Source organism: Pleurodeles waltl, chromosome 11 (assembly GCF_031143425.1).
Source record: "Pleurodeles waltl isolate 20211129_DDA chromosome 11, aPleWal1.hap1.20221129, whole genome shotgun sequence".
NCBI lineage: Eukaryota > Metazoa > Chordata > Amphibia > Caudata > Salamandridae > Pleurodeles > Pleurodeles waltl.
In genome coordinates, this window is record NC_090450.1 from 66866045 (window position 1) to 66880892 (window position 14848).

Sequence of the window (14848 nt, forward strand, 5' to 3'; positions counted from 1 at the left end):
GAGGCACTACCAGGATGAGAAAATAAAATTGTAAAAAGCCCTAAGGTGGTGCTTCCCAAACTTTATAGAACTTGGACCCACTTTTTAGTACAACAAACTTTCACAAACCATCTTGCTTTAATGGACATGAGGCAGGTATTAATAATGTAATAAAGCATTGTGTGGTAAAGCATTGATATTTGCTGACAGCACACTTTCCACTGGTATTGTCACTAAATTTGCACAGACATACAGTTTCATGGATAAAACTACATTGCACATAAATGGTAATGTGAACATTTATTATTATGCCACCAATCAAAGTGTCTTCATTAGTTCTGATCCTACTAAATCTTTGTTTCCATCACACTTCAGAATTACAAAAAAACGTGCTTCATTTTGCTTTCCTCACTGCTGAATGTATACAGGTAACTACTTTTTGTTGTGTGTTAGGACAAAAAATGCATCCTCCAGCTTTCCTTTCACACTTCATGTACCCCAGCAGGATTGCCACATAATTCAAATTTTTGTTTTTTTTCTGACTGAAAAGTGAGAGGAGTTCAATAAGCAGCAGGAGACATAGCGTGACATTTGACCTCTGTCTACGAAGCACAGCAAATGTGACATGGTTAATACGGAATATAAAGGTGTCTTTATTTATTGCCTGGACTTTGGTAACCCACCAAAACTTTGCTTGTGCACCACTAGTGGGTCGTAACCCACAATTTGGGAAATACCTTCCTACTGCATTATGGGGTGCTCCTTGTCACAGCAGTGAATAATAAATGCTGATGGGGGCTCCCCAGGACACTGCTCATGATGGGCCCCACTCAGGGAGGGGCCACATGCCACCCTGCCCAAAATTTAAATATCGACCATGGGGGATGGGGTCCCTATGGCCTCTTCAAGGCTACAAGGCTTAAAGAGGGAGGGCTCATTCCCCCTGCCCTTAACATACAATTAGCCCCTGGGGATAGGGTCCCCGTGGCATATGCAAATCTCAGGGAGGGGACCAGGCCCTGCAGCCAAACCCAAGCCATGCGCAGCAGAGGGTAGGCTTTACCCTTGGCAATAAAATATTACTTTACATTAAACAAAACCTAGAAAATCATTGAAAAATGTAACTATAACTCATGCCCTAAGATAACTATAACTCACCCCCTCGCCATACACTGCTAATTACCCCACATATCATATCACTTATGACATCTATGACATCAATTATAATATCACTGCAACATTTGCAATGCAATTATTGATGAGAAAACTGTGCATGGATATGTGACACTATTTTCAAATAGAACACCTCTGTGCATAAACTCAATCCCTCAGGTTTGTGCTTGTTTAAGAATTTGTCACCAGGTTTGGCCAAAGAATTCTACTTGCCAGTTCACCATAAAAGCAAGACAATCACTCTGGGCAATTTTTAAAGTTCAGTCAGCCACTCATCTAATGACTGGGTCGAGACCAGGTCAGGCAGTGCCCATTCACACTGCTGACTGTGTAATAAAAAAACAGGCCCAAGCATGTTTACACTATCATGAAGTTAGTTAAACTCTTTGTCAATATAAAGGCACATTTACGAAACTACAGCATTGCAATACGTCTACAAGTTCACTGGATAAAGAATAATAGTGGTGTAGCTGATATATTGACCTCTGTTATGTGAAATATGCCTAGAACATTTGTTCATGGCTTCATCGCATCAGGGGCTCTAAATGTATAACTAAGTAGGCCATTCTAAGTAGGTAAGCTAATAGCACAACATAACAAAGTATGACATAGGCTCAAGCACATCACTCAAGTATAGTATTATTGAGAGAACGCTACCAGCACTTTCTACTGAAAGACATGCTACCAACATCCAAATAAAAGGGTGTGCATACTAAAGGTATATGGTATTTTAGATTTATAGGTGAATGTGGAAAATGATTTGCATTTTTGAATGAGTTAAAGCATTACTGGCCATACTGCTGGGTGCAGCTCGTCTTCAGTGGGAAGATTATAGTTTATGATTACATCAATTTTCTCTAAGTAATGCACTGCAAAGCTTTGTCTGCTGGTGGATATTGATTTGAGCCTCAAATTCACTGTCTATCTGAAATGTATTTCTAGAATTGTGTATAGATCGTCTGCAATTTGTAAAACTGTTTCACCAGGACAGTCTCCGTCACAAATATATATAGAGATATGCCTTTCAGCATGGAGAAAAAATCATTAAATGCTGCAATCATGCAAGGATATGGAGAAAGCATGGAAGTAGTCTATACCAGTCACTGACAGGCATGCCAACCACAGAAAGGGTCTTGACCTGAACAATCTTCAAGTTGCTCAGGAGTCCTAATGAACAGAATTTATCCCACTGCAATGTTAGTTTTCATTACTAAAATGTTTTAGTGATCATTGTTTTCATGGATATAAGTACAAAATATTAATTTATCACAAATGTATGACTTTTCAAATTGCAGCTATAGATAGTTAGAAACAACAAACAGAATATTACCAGCACGCATTCCCTCAAAAGGATGTTTTCCACTAGAGTTTCACAGTGTCCTTATAGACAGCAAAGCCAGTGTGGAAGAAAATGTGCCTAGTGTCTTGCACTTCTCCCACACTTTTATCTAGCCCCAAAACCCTTTGAAATATAAAACATCTCTTCATCTTCTACTTCACATATTAACAATTTACAGGGAGACTTTTGACATCCTGTGCCACAATCGTCCTCCTCCGCAGGCACAGGGGTGTCACACTAGGGGCTGTGACACATAAAGTGAGAGCTAATTTAAAATGTGTGGTGGGATCATTAGACATTTTTGCCAGATGCTATTTCTTAACCTTGGAGCAAAGTTAAGGCAGTACTTGATCTAAACAACTTTTGCCACTATATAATTGAAATAATAGCCTGAAGGTTTGTTGTGTGACTCAAACAGCGGAGCATTATTGTTGTGTGGGATTTTGTTGCGGTGGGGATATATTCAGTTGTTTTTGTGCTGCAGTGTACTTTTGCTGCATTATTGCAAGGTGATTTTGTTGTATTGTACTGCAGTTTCAGGGTTGATTTCTGTTTTAATTGTTTAGTTGTGATGTACCATTTTGTTTTAATTTTGTTATGTTGCTTTGCGTATGCGATTGTGTTATGTTCAGATGTTTACTTTAGATATGTCAACAAATGCTGCTACACTACCAGCCAGTAGCAGCACATGCCTTCAAAGTTCCTGTAACAAGCAATTATTTATCATTCCCTAAGGTGCGTGGTTGAAAATAGAACTGCTGGAACTCTTAAACTGTTAAAGACATCAGTCAGGCCAGAACTGTAGCAGAGACTGTGTCTTAATTTAGCGCTCCCAATGCTCACTTTGGCCCATATTTATACTTTTTTAGCACTGCATTTGCGTAATTTTTTATGCAAAAGCGGCGCAAACTTACAAAATATAATGTGATAAGGCCCAGGGTTTATGTCACAGTTTTGGTCAGCCTTGTGTCTAAAATAGTTGAAGAGCTTGTTCGGCACTGTTTTGCCATTGTACACTGTGGTAAGTGATTGCTTGTCACAGGAACTTTAAACTGAAGACTTGTGCTGCTTTTGGCTGGAAATGTAGCAGCATTTGTTGACATGCGAAATAAGCAATATAACATAACACAATAATACCCACAAATAAACAACACAATAAAAACATAACAGAGAGCAACAATGTGAAATGTTATGCAACCACAATACAACAAAAACACAACACCACAAAAACAACAGAACGCAAAATACCACACAACTAATACACACAAATATTCCTGTCACACATTTCCTCCTTCAGTGTCTACTCACACAAAATGTTGGAAAAGGCTGTTTGCACCAAACACTGTTCTAGGTTACCACCAGGGACATGGAAAGGCGCTAGTCAAAAGTGTTTTTGCGGTTCACCCTTAAGATGCAATAATTTTGGTTGTTCACTTGGCACCACAAAAGTTCACTGCAGATGCAAAATATGCAATTTCATGCAAAGGTCGTCTATGAAAAAAATAAAGAACTTTTATTTACCAGACCCTATCAAGCAGACTTAACACAGACTTCAGAATACCCTTAGTGAAAGGACTGCCATAATAGCCTGGGTTAACAATAGAGTCATAGAGCCCACAAACGGATAAAGACTATTAAAAAGAAACTATAGTGGTAATTCAGTAAAGCTATTAGTAAATTAAAGGATAATTATGTTGTTTTTTAGCAAACAGATTTCATAGGCCTTTACCCACAACGGTGTTTAGGAAGTTCAAACTACAGGTGGCACCTTAAAACAATTCTTGCCTTTCGTGCGTCCAGAGTGTTTTATATCCCAGGATTGCACACGTCACATGTGTGACAGATTCCAGGAAGTGGTGCGTGTTCAAATTATTGAAGACAGCCACTCAGATCAAACAAGACCAGCAGGATTATAAGCAAAGCCTCCATTTAATAAGATTAGTTGCACATTAGAAAGAAGCTTGCTATATTGTGTCCCTAATAAATACACACAAGTTAGTAGCCTACCAGAGATTCTGGGACCTCCCATCTATTAAAAAAGGTTGATCTGCAAGGCTTCCATTGAGCCATTTTCTTAAACAAATCTTTTGAAATCTCATTAATCATCGCTTTGATGTCAGAGCAATGAAAAAATGGGCTCTGATGCTGGTGGTGTGGGGAGACTGCTCTGATACATCCCACGTGTTTCATGTAACAGAAAGGCAGCGGTGGAATGGTATTTGATGGTCTGACATGTGTTGTTATATGCCAAGCTAAGGGAGGCATAGGAATGTGAATAGCGCTTTGGGAGCAGCAAACATTCATCTTTCCTGGTGGCTGCCGGTCTCTCATTTAAGAAATATGTATGAGTGCACCTAAAGGGCTGATTGATTGGGTATTAGCTTGACTAAGGATGCATTTTCTTGCCATGCTCTTTGGAATGCTTGTTTCATCTAATTGATTGATTGTTTAAGGATGTGGAAGTTATACACATTGTTTAGTAGTTGTGCATGTGTTACATGTATCCTTATTTGTGAATTGGTACATAGTAGAGATAAGTGATTTCTGGCTTATTTAGTGCATACGTCAGACCAAGGCATCTCTTCCTAGCCCTGGCTCCCTTATTTATTTATGGGTGTCCTCTGAAGTGGAAGAGTACATTTTCACCCCAGCCTCAGAGGTTCTGGACTCTGTAATGCAGTGAAGCTTTCATATTGTGCAATGAGGTAGCTGAATTCCAAAAAGTGGTTCTTAGTATCACCAATAATAAACACTGGCGTAATCTTTAATACATACATTTTGGGGTAGTTTATTCTATTTTTCTTATCATCCCCCCAAAAAACTGTATGTCAACGTGGAGATAAAGATCACAAATGCTAGGTGTTCTCCCTCTCCCTCCAGAGCCATTCTTATATTTGGCAGTTAATAAGCATCATTAGACATAAGACCAATGATACAGAAGCACATTAATCATATAATCTAGAATGCTATTGAAGGACAGCTGGTTTTCAAACATATTGACGTGGTGTGCTTGATACACTAATGACCTGCAATATGGAAATAAGAAAACTAAGGAAAAAGGTGCCTCTGTTGTAGTTTGTTTCTGCAGAGCAACCTGCTAAGTAGAAAAAGGAGGATGGCAGTTTGGGCATTATTTAGGGTTTTAAGGTTCTGAAAATCCTCCAATTTCTGGAGGAAACAGTGTGGGATTTTCTGCCAGTGATTTGTGCTCCATATTTCAAGTTTCCTCCAGAAATTGCAGAATTTTCATTTCTCTCCATATTCTGAATGAGGTTGTTTGTCTGTTACATATTTACTCACTAGACGTTGGCAGACCATTCTGTGTATTTGACTAATGTGCTGTTCACTGCCTCCACATATGAGATAAGATCATTTCTTTAGCTGTGTTATAAGTTTGTCACTTGTAAGAATTTTAGCTTTGTTTCTATAGACCTTTGTTATAGTTTTGGACTGTCCAAATATGAAAGGTATGCAGTGCTCAATAGTCAGTCCTGCACCCCCAGTCATTTACCAGCTAGTGGAATTTGTTAAAAAATAAGTGTAAGGGCTCAAAGTTTATCTAAGGAGCCCACTGCCACTACTGAATACAAAGGACCTCTAGTTTTGATTCCACTTCATGCCTCTTCCAGCATCCTACACATTCTGTTTCTTTATCTGACTCTTGCAGGTTTTTCACATCCCTTATTTCACCCTTTGTCAATGATTTTCTATCTTGGTCCCTTTTCCCTTTTTAATCCTTCTCTCTCTCCTGCTCTGGGTCAAAATAGGGTCAAAATATGATGATGAAAAATAAGTCTCAGAACCCAAAGATGAGTGGTGGTGCCCACCACCTGTGACCACTTGCATTGATTGAATAGGAGAGATGACAGGAGAAGGTGTGTGCTTTCAGGGCCTGAAGAAGCATTAGGATATAACTAGACACTTTAAAAAAATCTGAATTTAGGCCTATCTAGAAAACAGGTTGGTGTTTTCACTGTGTTTCGATTTGAAGTGTTGTACAAATACTTTACACATAGCCTCTTAAGTTAAGACTGACTGCTCTGTGCCAATCTACCAGAGGGCCAGCAAAGGTTAATGTAGGGTGTGTATCTGACTTACCCTGACTAGTATTGTGGTTCCTGCATTGACAGGGTGCATACCTATGCCAACCAGAAACCCATTTTCTAACATTATCATTATTGTTATTATTATTATTATTATTATTATTATTATTATTATTTAGACCTGACAGCCTCAGGGTGATCTTCCCCAAACTCTTTGCCTGCTTGCCTCACATTTTTGCTGATTTATTTTTGTTGGCATTAGGGCACTGAGCATTTTATCACTGCTGACCAGTGCTAAAGTGAATGTACATATTTAATTTACAAATAAGTTACTACTAAAGGTCACCACATGTGGCCAGGGCCTGTAAATCAAATGCTACTAGTGGGACATCTGCACTGATTGTTCCACCCAGTCAAGGAGCCCTTAAACATGCCATTGCAGAGCCTGAGTGTGCAGTTTTCAGGGCCATGCCGACTTGCATTTAAAACGCCTTGCCAAGCCTTAAACTCCCTTTTAATTACATATAAGTCACCCATAAGGTAGGCCCTAGGTAGTCCATAGGGCAGAGTGCTATGTAACTAAAAGGTAGGACGTGTACTTTTAATTTTTACATGTCATGGTGTGAAAATCTCCCAAATTAATTTTTCACTACTTTGAGGCCTACCTCTATCATAGATTAACATTGCAAATTCCTTTTTAGATGTAATAAGCTATAATTCCAAATTGAGAAAGAGTGCACGTCCTGTTTGTTACCTATGGAACCAGAATATTAAATCCTCTTTTAATGGTAAAATCTGATTTATTGTTACAATTAAAAAAATGCCACCTTTAGAAAGCGGCCATTTTCCTGCTATTAGTCCTGGGTGCCTGCAGTGTCTGGCTGGGCTGAGTTAGGGTGACATTTAGGGTTGTGCATTCCCTCTACACAACCACCAACAAGGGACTCTTAGGTGTGACTGATGGGCCATCAACATCCTAATGGGCCATCCTTTGCAAGATGGATGGGAGGAGCTGGCACTTACGCCTCGATAGGCAGTGTCATGTCCCCACACAAAGGACTGTATAACCCCCTGCAGTGAGTCTGGAGCCAGGGCAGGAGAAAGGGACCTGATGTGCACTTCAAACATTATCATTATTATTATTAGTAGTAGTAGTAGTAGTAATAGTGGTAGTATTTTAATAATAATAATAATTATTAATATTATTGTATTACTACTGTTATCGTTGTTATTATTATTATAACATTTATTATATTTATTATTAGTATTATTGTTTTTGTTGTTATTGCTGAGTTCCCCCCTACAGCTTTATTCCTTCTTTCTCTCTTTCCCCTTCGGCCATACCTGTCGGCTGTTTGCTTGTGATAGGGCTTCATCATAGATCCCAGTCTGCAATGGTGCTTCTTTACAAATAATTCCACAACTAAAAATAAGTAAATGAAACTTATTGTGAATGAACTTTGATTTCAAATGAATGCAAAGAGGCAAGAGGCCTTTCAACACATAAAACCTGACAGAAAAAATACAAACCAAGAAATCCTGAAACTAGGGGACAGATGTAGGTAGCCTTTTGGGCCTCGCCAACGGCTAAAAATGCCGTTTGCGAGGCGCAAAAGGCCTCACGCGATGCAGAAACACATTTTGCGAGTCGTTACCGACTCGCAAAATGTGTTTCCGAATCGCAAATAGGAAGGGGTGTTCCCTTCCTATTTGCAATTCGCACCGCGATGTAGAGTTGATTTGTGACCGCGAAAGCGGTCTCAAATCAACTCGCAGTTACCATCCACTTCAAGTGGATGGTAACTAATTTGCAAGCGGGAAGGGGTCCCCATGGGACCCCTTCCCCTTTGTGAATGCTCACAAAATTATTTTTTCAGAGCAGGCAGTGGTCCTATGGACCACTGCCTACTCTGAAAAAAAACTAAACAAAAAGGTTTCGGTATTTTTTTTATTTGCAGCTCGTTTTCCTTTAAGGAAAACGGGCTGCAAAGAGAAAAAAAAAACTGCTTTATTGAAAAGCAGTCATGGACATGGTGGTCTGCTGTCTCCAGCAGGCCACCATCCCCGTGAGTGCCTAGACTCGCTATGGGGTCGCAAACTGCGACTCACCTCATAAATATTTATGAGGTGGGTCTTTGGGACCCCATAGCGAGTCGCAGAAGGTGTCTGAGACACCTTTCTGCATCGCGAATTGCGAGTTGCAATTTGCGAGTCGCTATGACTCGCAAATTGCAAGTCGCAATTTGTGACTTACCTACATCTGGCCCAAAGTCCTTTGTGGTGCAATTCTTTGAAACACATTGTAAGTCAACACTGGCTTTCGGCGCAATCTTATGGGACCAGCTGTGTCTGTAGTACATGTGTTAATTCTGAGTGCAAAGAATGTTTTTATTCTCAAGCACCACAAGTGAGCTTCACTCTTTGTCAGGCTACAAATGGAAAACAGGCTCTTCCCAGAGGATGCATATCTCTGAGTAATTTGCCTTTAAGAGATGTAAAGTGCTGAGAATCTCAATTAGAACCAGTGGAACTAGAAATCTGTTTTTGCTAATGAAAACCAAGGCCTCCCTGCCATCCCTGTACTTTATGTTTGCAATTATCTTAAGGAAATGATGCTCTGTGTATAATTCTTACATTTTCTTCTATTTCTTGCAGTGCTCTTATATACCCAAGTGTGGAAAGAACTATGAGGAATCCATGTCACTTGTGAATATTATCATAGAGAACTTCAGAAAATACCAACACTTCCCTTGTTTTTATGACCCGGAAGGAGTTCAGAAGAATGTCATCCTCACCAAACTTTACAGCTCAAATGTGTTGTTCCATTCGCTCTTTTGGCCTGCCTGCACGATGATTGGCGGGGTCGCCATCGTCGCCATGGTGAAGTTGACGCAGTACCTCTCCTTCCTCTCCGAAAGAGTCCAGCGGATCAACAGATAAAACAAACTTATTGATTTCCAACAAAATACTGTTTTTTCATTCTTCACCAAAGAACCTTAAGTATGTAATGTGCAAGTCTGTTTCTAAGTTCCTTAAAATATTTTTATTCTTATAAGTAGAGCAATAATTGCAAAAGCTGTTCTTTATGCAAACATGATGTCATTATTATGCAGAAGAAACTGATACTTGTTTTCATGATATTGTTTCTTGCGGAAACTAGTACTAATTTGTGTTTTAGCCACTCTTGGGCTCGGTTTGCCATGATTATTTTCACTGAATGCAGTGACAGCCTCTGTTCCTGGCCTGCTGGACAGAATACTGTGGTCTTTCCTTCGAGGGATTGCACGAGCTGTGCCACTGTTCGAAGACAGGGGCGCTGCCTCACAATTATGGGGCAGCGGTGCTGCACATGTGGTGCCATCCATCCGCCCTACTGATATAACTCTGTCGTCTAATAAAAAAATGCACTTTACAAGGAAGGATGGGAAAACGAAAGGAATGAAGGGAAAAAAAGATAAAGGTTGGGCCAACCAATGAGGAAAAGAATGAAAGGTGAAAGGGGCGAAGGGAAGGGGGATGGGAGGGAGGGTAGGAAGAAAGCAAAGAAGGAAGGATGTTAGACAATGAGGACACGTGGGAGAAAGAAAGTAAGAAAGAAAAGAAAAGAAAAGATCTAGTACAATATAAAAAATATCGATTGCAATTTGAAACACAGAAAATAAATACATTGCCACTGCCACATATTGATTTAAAAGGAAATGTCTTTAAAGCATTTGCAATATATTTCCTTACATATTGTTTACTAAAGCTATAGCCAAAAACATTTAATTTATGAATCAAACTGAGCCCTACACAGTCGAAGAGAGATGGGACCAGAGTGCTATTATTTATTCAGTATAACATTTGTCCTTTAGTCCTACCATATCACTGTAAAGAAGAAAAAGAACACTGTCAGCTATGTTTTTTTTCCTTTTTTTTACTTACAAAGTTTTCTATTTTTTACTGGATTATAAAGCTCTCCGGTATATAATCGAGTATTGTAGTTTTAAGTGTTTTTTCTTTTATACAACGGACAGCGAGCATCGTAGCAATGTATAACACTTCTATCTGGATAAGGACATAGCATCAATTGATGCAGAGCAATGTCTGTCCCCAAGAAGCTTCAATGTGTGGTCCTCAACCTGATCAGACCTTTGGTGTTGCGTCATCCGACTGAAACCCATTGCTGCTGTATATAAGACTCATGGAAATAATCGGGAATATGAACTTTTATACACATTATGATCTTACTCAGTGTGCAGGGCTGCTGAATAATGTAAAGTCATAGGGGTGGTGGGATCGAAGGTGATCGTCCAATGAGAAACTGAGAACATCAATTGTCGATGGCTACATTACCTTGTCTACTATGGACACAACCGCCGTAGAGGGATTACAATTCTGTTTTTTGTAAACCTTATGAATATGTTAAATTCTGCTTTAAGTTACATTTTACAGATATTCTGGAGATTTCACATCTTGCACTTAAAAAGGAGGAACATTTTTAGGAAGTCTCGCGGAGTGCCCCACTCATTTTGTTTTATCTACTCAAAGTGAACGTTGCCATAATCCTTGAAGCAAAAACCATGGTTTCCAGATGACAAAAAGTTTAGTTTTTTTCTTGTTCCTCCACATGTACTATTTAATCACCTTTTCATTTGGTGAAGTTGAGAATGTTATGATGGTCCAAGACTTCACAGATCCTGAGAGCCTCATTCGGACTGTAAAATGAATTTACAGACTGATTAATCAAATGAACTTCCTGGACAGAATAACGCCTGGGATGTAACCAGGCTTCCAAGTATGTAATAGCAGTTTTACAGCTTATCAAATAAATCTTCAAGATTTCAATATTTTTTTCAATCAGAACTGCTTGTTTTGACAGTAATTGTGTCTATGGTCTTGTCAACTTCTCTTATACTGTTTTAGGTTTTTCTTTTTTTTTTTTTTAAATAAATTGTGTAAAGTTTCCTAAAAGAAAGGAGACTGCACAAATGTTTCCTGTGCAAAACCAAATGTCATGATGCAAAGTCCTGTTTTCAAAAGAAACTAATCTTTGCAAATACAATAATTATGTATTTAATGTGCTAATGTATGAAAGCAAAGACTGAAAAGAGGAAATTGTGTTTTTATACATTAGTGCATTAAAGACAGATCTATTGTCTTTAATGTTTGCTTACGAGTGGAATGAAAAAACTCTGAAAGAAAGACAAACATAACTATGAACATATGAACCTAACATTTAAGCACATGCATGTATTAAAGAGTGAATGGTGTATTTTGAAATGCAGGATCAAAGAAATCAAATATAAAAGGAAAAATAGTATTTATTTTTAAATGCACACACATTAGGGCAGTATTATGTTCCACAATACAATTTTCCCATTCTTAAGGTAAGATAGTGCTTCCATCTTCTGCATTAACGATTCTTGCAGGATCTTGACCTGAAGTGTAACACTGTCTGTTTATGGCCTGTAAGATACAAATGCAAGGAGAGTGACATATCTATGTGGCCAGGGTCGGACTGGCACAAAAAATAATCCAAGGTGCCAAAATAAAAGTAGTCCCCATAAGTGAATCAGATAGCTAAAACGTGTGGCCCACATCTGCAAATCTGGCCAGTTTTGAACTTGGAGGACACGCTATAGAGGTAGTTTGCGAGGTATGGGAGACTTCATTCATTTGTGTTTGCTACAGGCAATGATTGTGGTAATATCAGCGAAATCAATTGTTAAAAGTGGCCAGAGAAACCATAAAAAGGCAAACAAACTGCTACAAAACTGGCCTCACACTGATCTGTCAGACTAGCCCATCAGGTAAAGCCTGATTGCCCTATAGGTCAGTCAGAAGCTGTGTGTGGCCCAGCCCCAGGCGGCAAAAAAGAAAGTGGCAGCAGGGACAGTGACCCATTGGCAGTGTGAAATTTAAAGTGAGCAGTCTACCACCAGAAGGAGAAAAGGTGGGGGGCATCAGACCCAGCAAGAAAGCCGCTTGTTGTCTGAAATGTAAAGAAGTGGGCTGCAAGTGGGGTTTCAGTCTCAGGTCAGGATGGCCTGACTTCAGGAGGACCACTTAAAGTTTTACAAGATGGAGGCTTTAGTTGTTGATCTCACAAGACCTTGAACAGGCATCTTGGGGTCATTTTGACCTGATCAACAAAAGCAAAAAGCCATTAAGGCAGCCATAATAAGGCCAGGATCACACTCAAGTCCTGACAAATGCATAAAATATGCTTGCTGCGGTCATTGCATTTTGTATAGAATTCATGTGTGTAGTAAGCGGTTAAACTTGGCAAAACGTATGATGATTGAATGTACTCTTCAGACATCAAACATACCTTATGCATTGCAACCAAAGCTACTTCTTGTGGGCAGAATAATACATTAGCTTGCCCATAACATGAGGTGTGAGATGTTTAGTCCTCTGAAGCCTACTCTTTCAGAACAGTAGTAGCGAACAGTAGTAGCAAAGGCATTGGAAAACAGCTGTAATATCAGCCTAAACCTAAATATTAAAGTTGAGATGCACTCATCCCCATAACCATGTGGAATTTTAATCAAATCACACCTTTGAAATGCACTCCTACACACTGGCATCTCACATTTAGAAATCCAAGGTCCAGTTGTGGAATGCTCCAGACAACCAAAATTGTACCTTCAGTGTGGGCATCCCTCGTCCGTTCAGGGTTTCACAGACTGTCCTTGCTACCCAACACTTGCTGTCATTGAATTAAAGCAACTAAGGGGCTGATTGAAATGTTGGCCAAACGGTGATGCAGTCCGCCCCTCCAACTTGATGGTCCAACCACCTGATATAGAATCGGGCAAACCATAGGATTGATGACGGTGGAGACAAACCCCCTCCAACAGAGTAAGGGCAGTCAGAGGTTTGGCTGTATGTCCACACCCATAATTTAGATGGGCAAAGATAGAGCTGATTTTCAATACCCATCACCACCAGGAAGAAACTGTGTTCAAACCTTCCCCCACTACGGAATATGCAAATGGTGAGGGGGCCATTGCTTTTTTATATAAACGGCCCCATCATGTTGACAGAGCCGTTCGTCAAACTTACCATGCATCGCCAGGAACTGCCATGATGGCGGTTCCAGCCAATGCTAGAAATGTCTGCTGGGCCAGTTGACATTTCTAAATTTGGCAGGTGGCACCCCCATCAGTTGACAGACTAATATTTAAATCAGACACTAAGCCACCTAAGAGACTATCAGTTATTGCTAATTCTTCCACCTCTTACCTCTGGAATCATCTTCCACTGCTCCCTGCCTTTCCTCATGATGCGGCTTCCCAGATATGGGGGACAACGTTTCTAAAGTTATATAGACTTACAGATGTTTTCTTTAAAGGTAGAAATTTGCCACCCATCAAGATTATCTAACGACAACGGTTTGTCTGTGAGAGAAACAACATCCCATGCATAATATTTATTGTCTATCTGATGCTGATGGCATTGGAAACTAGCCTCCTCTGGAGAGGACTGTGTCATACAGTAGTCAAACATGCAAGACCATAGTTTGAGATATGAGTTAAAGTACTCTGGTTGTACCATATAATTATATTGTAAGTAACCTAGGACTTGCCAAACCATGTATAAGAATGAGGTCGAAGACAAAGTCCCTTATGAGATTATGGAATTTCAAGGTGAGTTTAATATCTGTTTAACATACCATAGACGGTAATTTATTCCTTGTAAAACATGTTCACACCATCCCCTTTCCACCAAAGCACTTAGATCCTTGGGGACATATTTAAGAGAAGTGCTGCTGCACTGTGTGCAGTGCCACTTTTCTTGCACCCCTTAGCACCCCCTAATGCCACCATATGTGCGCTGTACATAAAAAAGCAACTAGAGGCCCACTGTAGCTAATGGAAACCTCCTTTTAACACCTGCTCTGAGCAGACAATAAAAGTGCCGATAAGATGGTGCAAGGAAATCTCTTACATTTTCTCGTGCCATTTTTTCGGCCACCCTTTCAGTGGAATGTCCCCTTTGCAGACATTATGCCTGAAGCAGGCATAATGTACCGCAAAGGGTTACAAACTGGCCCAGTGCATGCATTGCGCCATATTTAAATATGGTGCACCGTTTTTGGCCTTCTAACGCCACATTAGCGTAAAAAAACAATGCTGACGTGGTGCTGGAATGGCGCTAAGGGCTCTTAAATATGTCCCCTGGTGTTTTGTCCTTTCCTGTTTATTGCACACAAGAATAGAAGAATTTGTGGTGCGAAATTAAAAGCACCAAAAATCAGTTAGTATTTTTTGCAGAAAGATATTAGTATCCATTTAATGTAGGTCAGATTTATAAAATGTAGTACCTC

The 14848-nt window shown here is 39.7% G+C and overlaps 1 protein-coding gene across 5 annotated transcripts in view; it reads left to right on the forward strand.

Moving 5' to 3' along the window:
• The window catches only part of KCNMB2 (potassium calcium-activated channel subfamily M regulatory beta subunit 2), a 471865-nt gene extending 460504 nt beyond the window's left edge, over window positions 1-11361 (forward strand). For all 5 annotated transcript variants that reach the window (XM_069213068.1, XM_069213067.1, XM_069213069.1 and 2 more), the window contains exon 5: window positions 9190-11361. In XM_069213068.1, the coding sequence (XP_069069169.1) occupies window positions 9190-9474 (285 nt within the window). In that variant the 3' untranslated portion in view covers window positions 9475-11361. The remainder of the gene's footprint in view (window positions 1-9189) is intronic.
• The last annotated feature ends 3487 nt before the right edge of the window (window positions 11362-14848 follow it).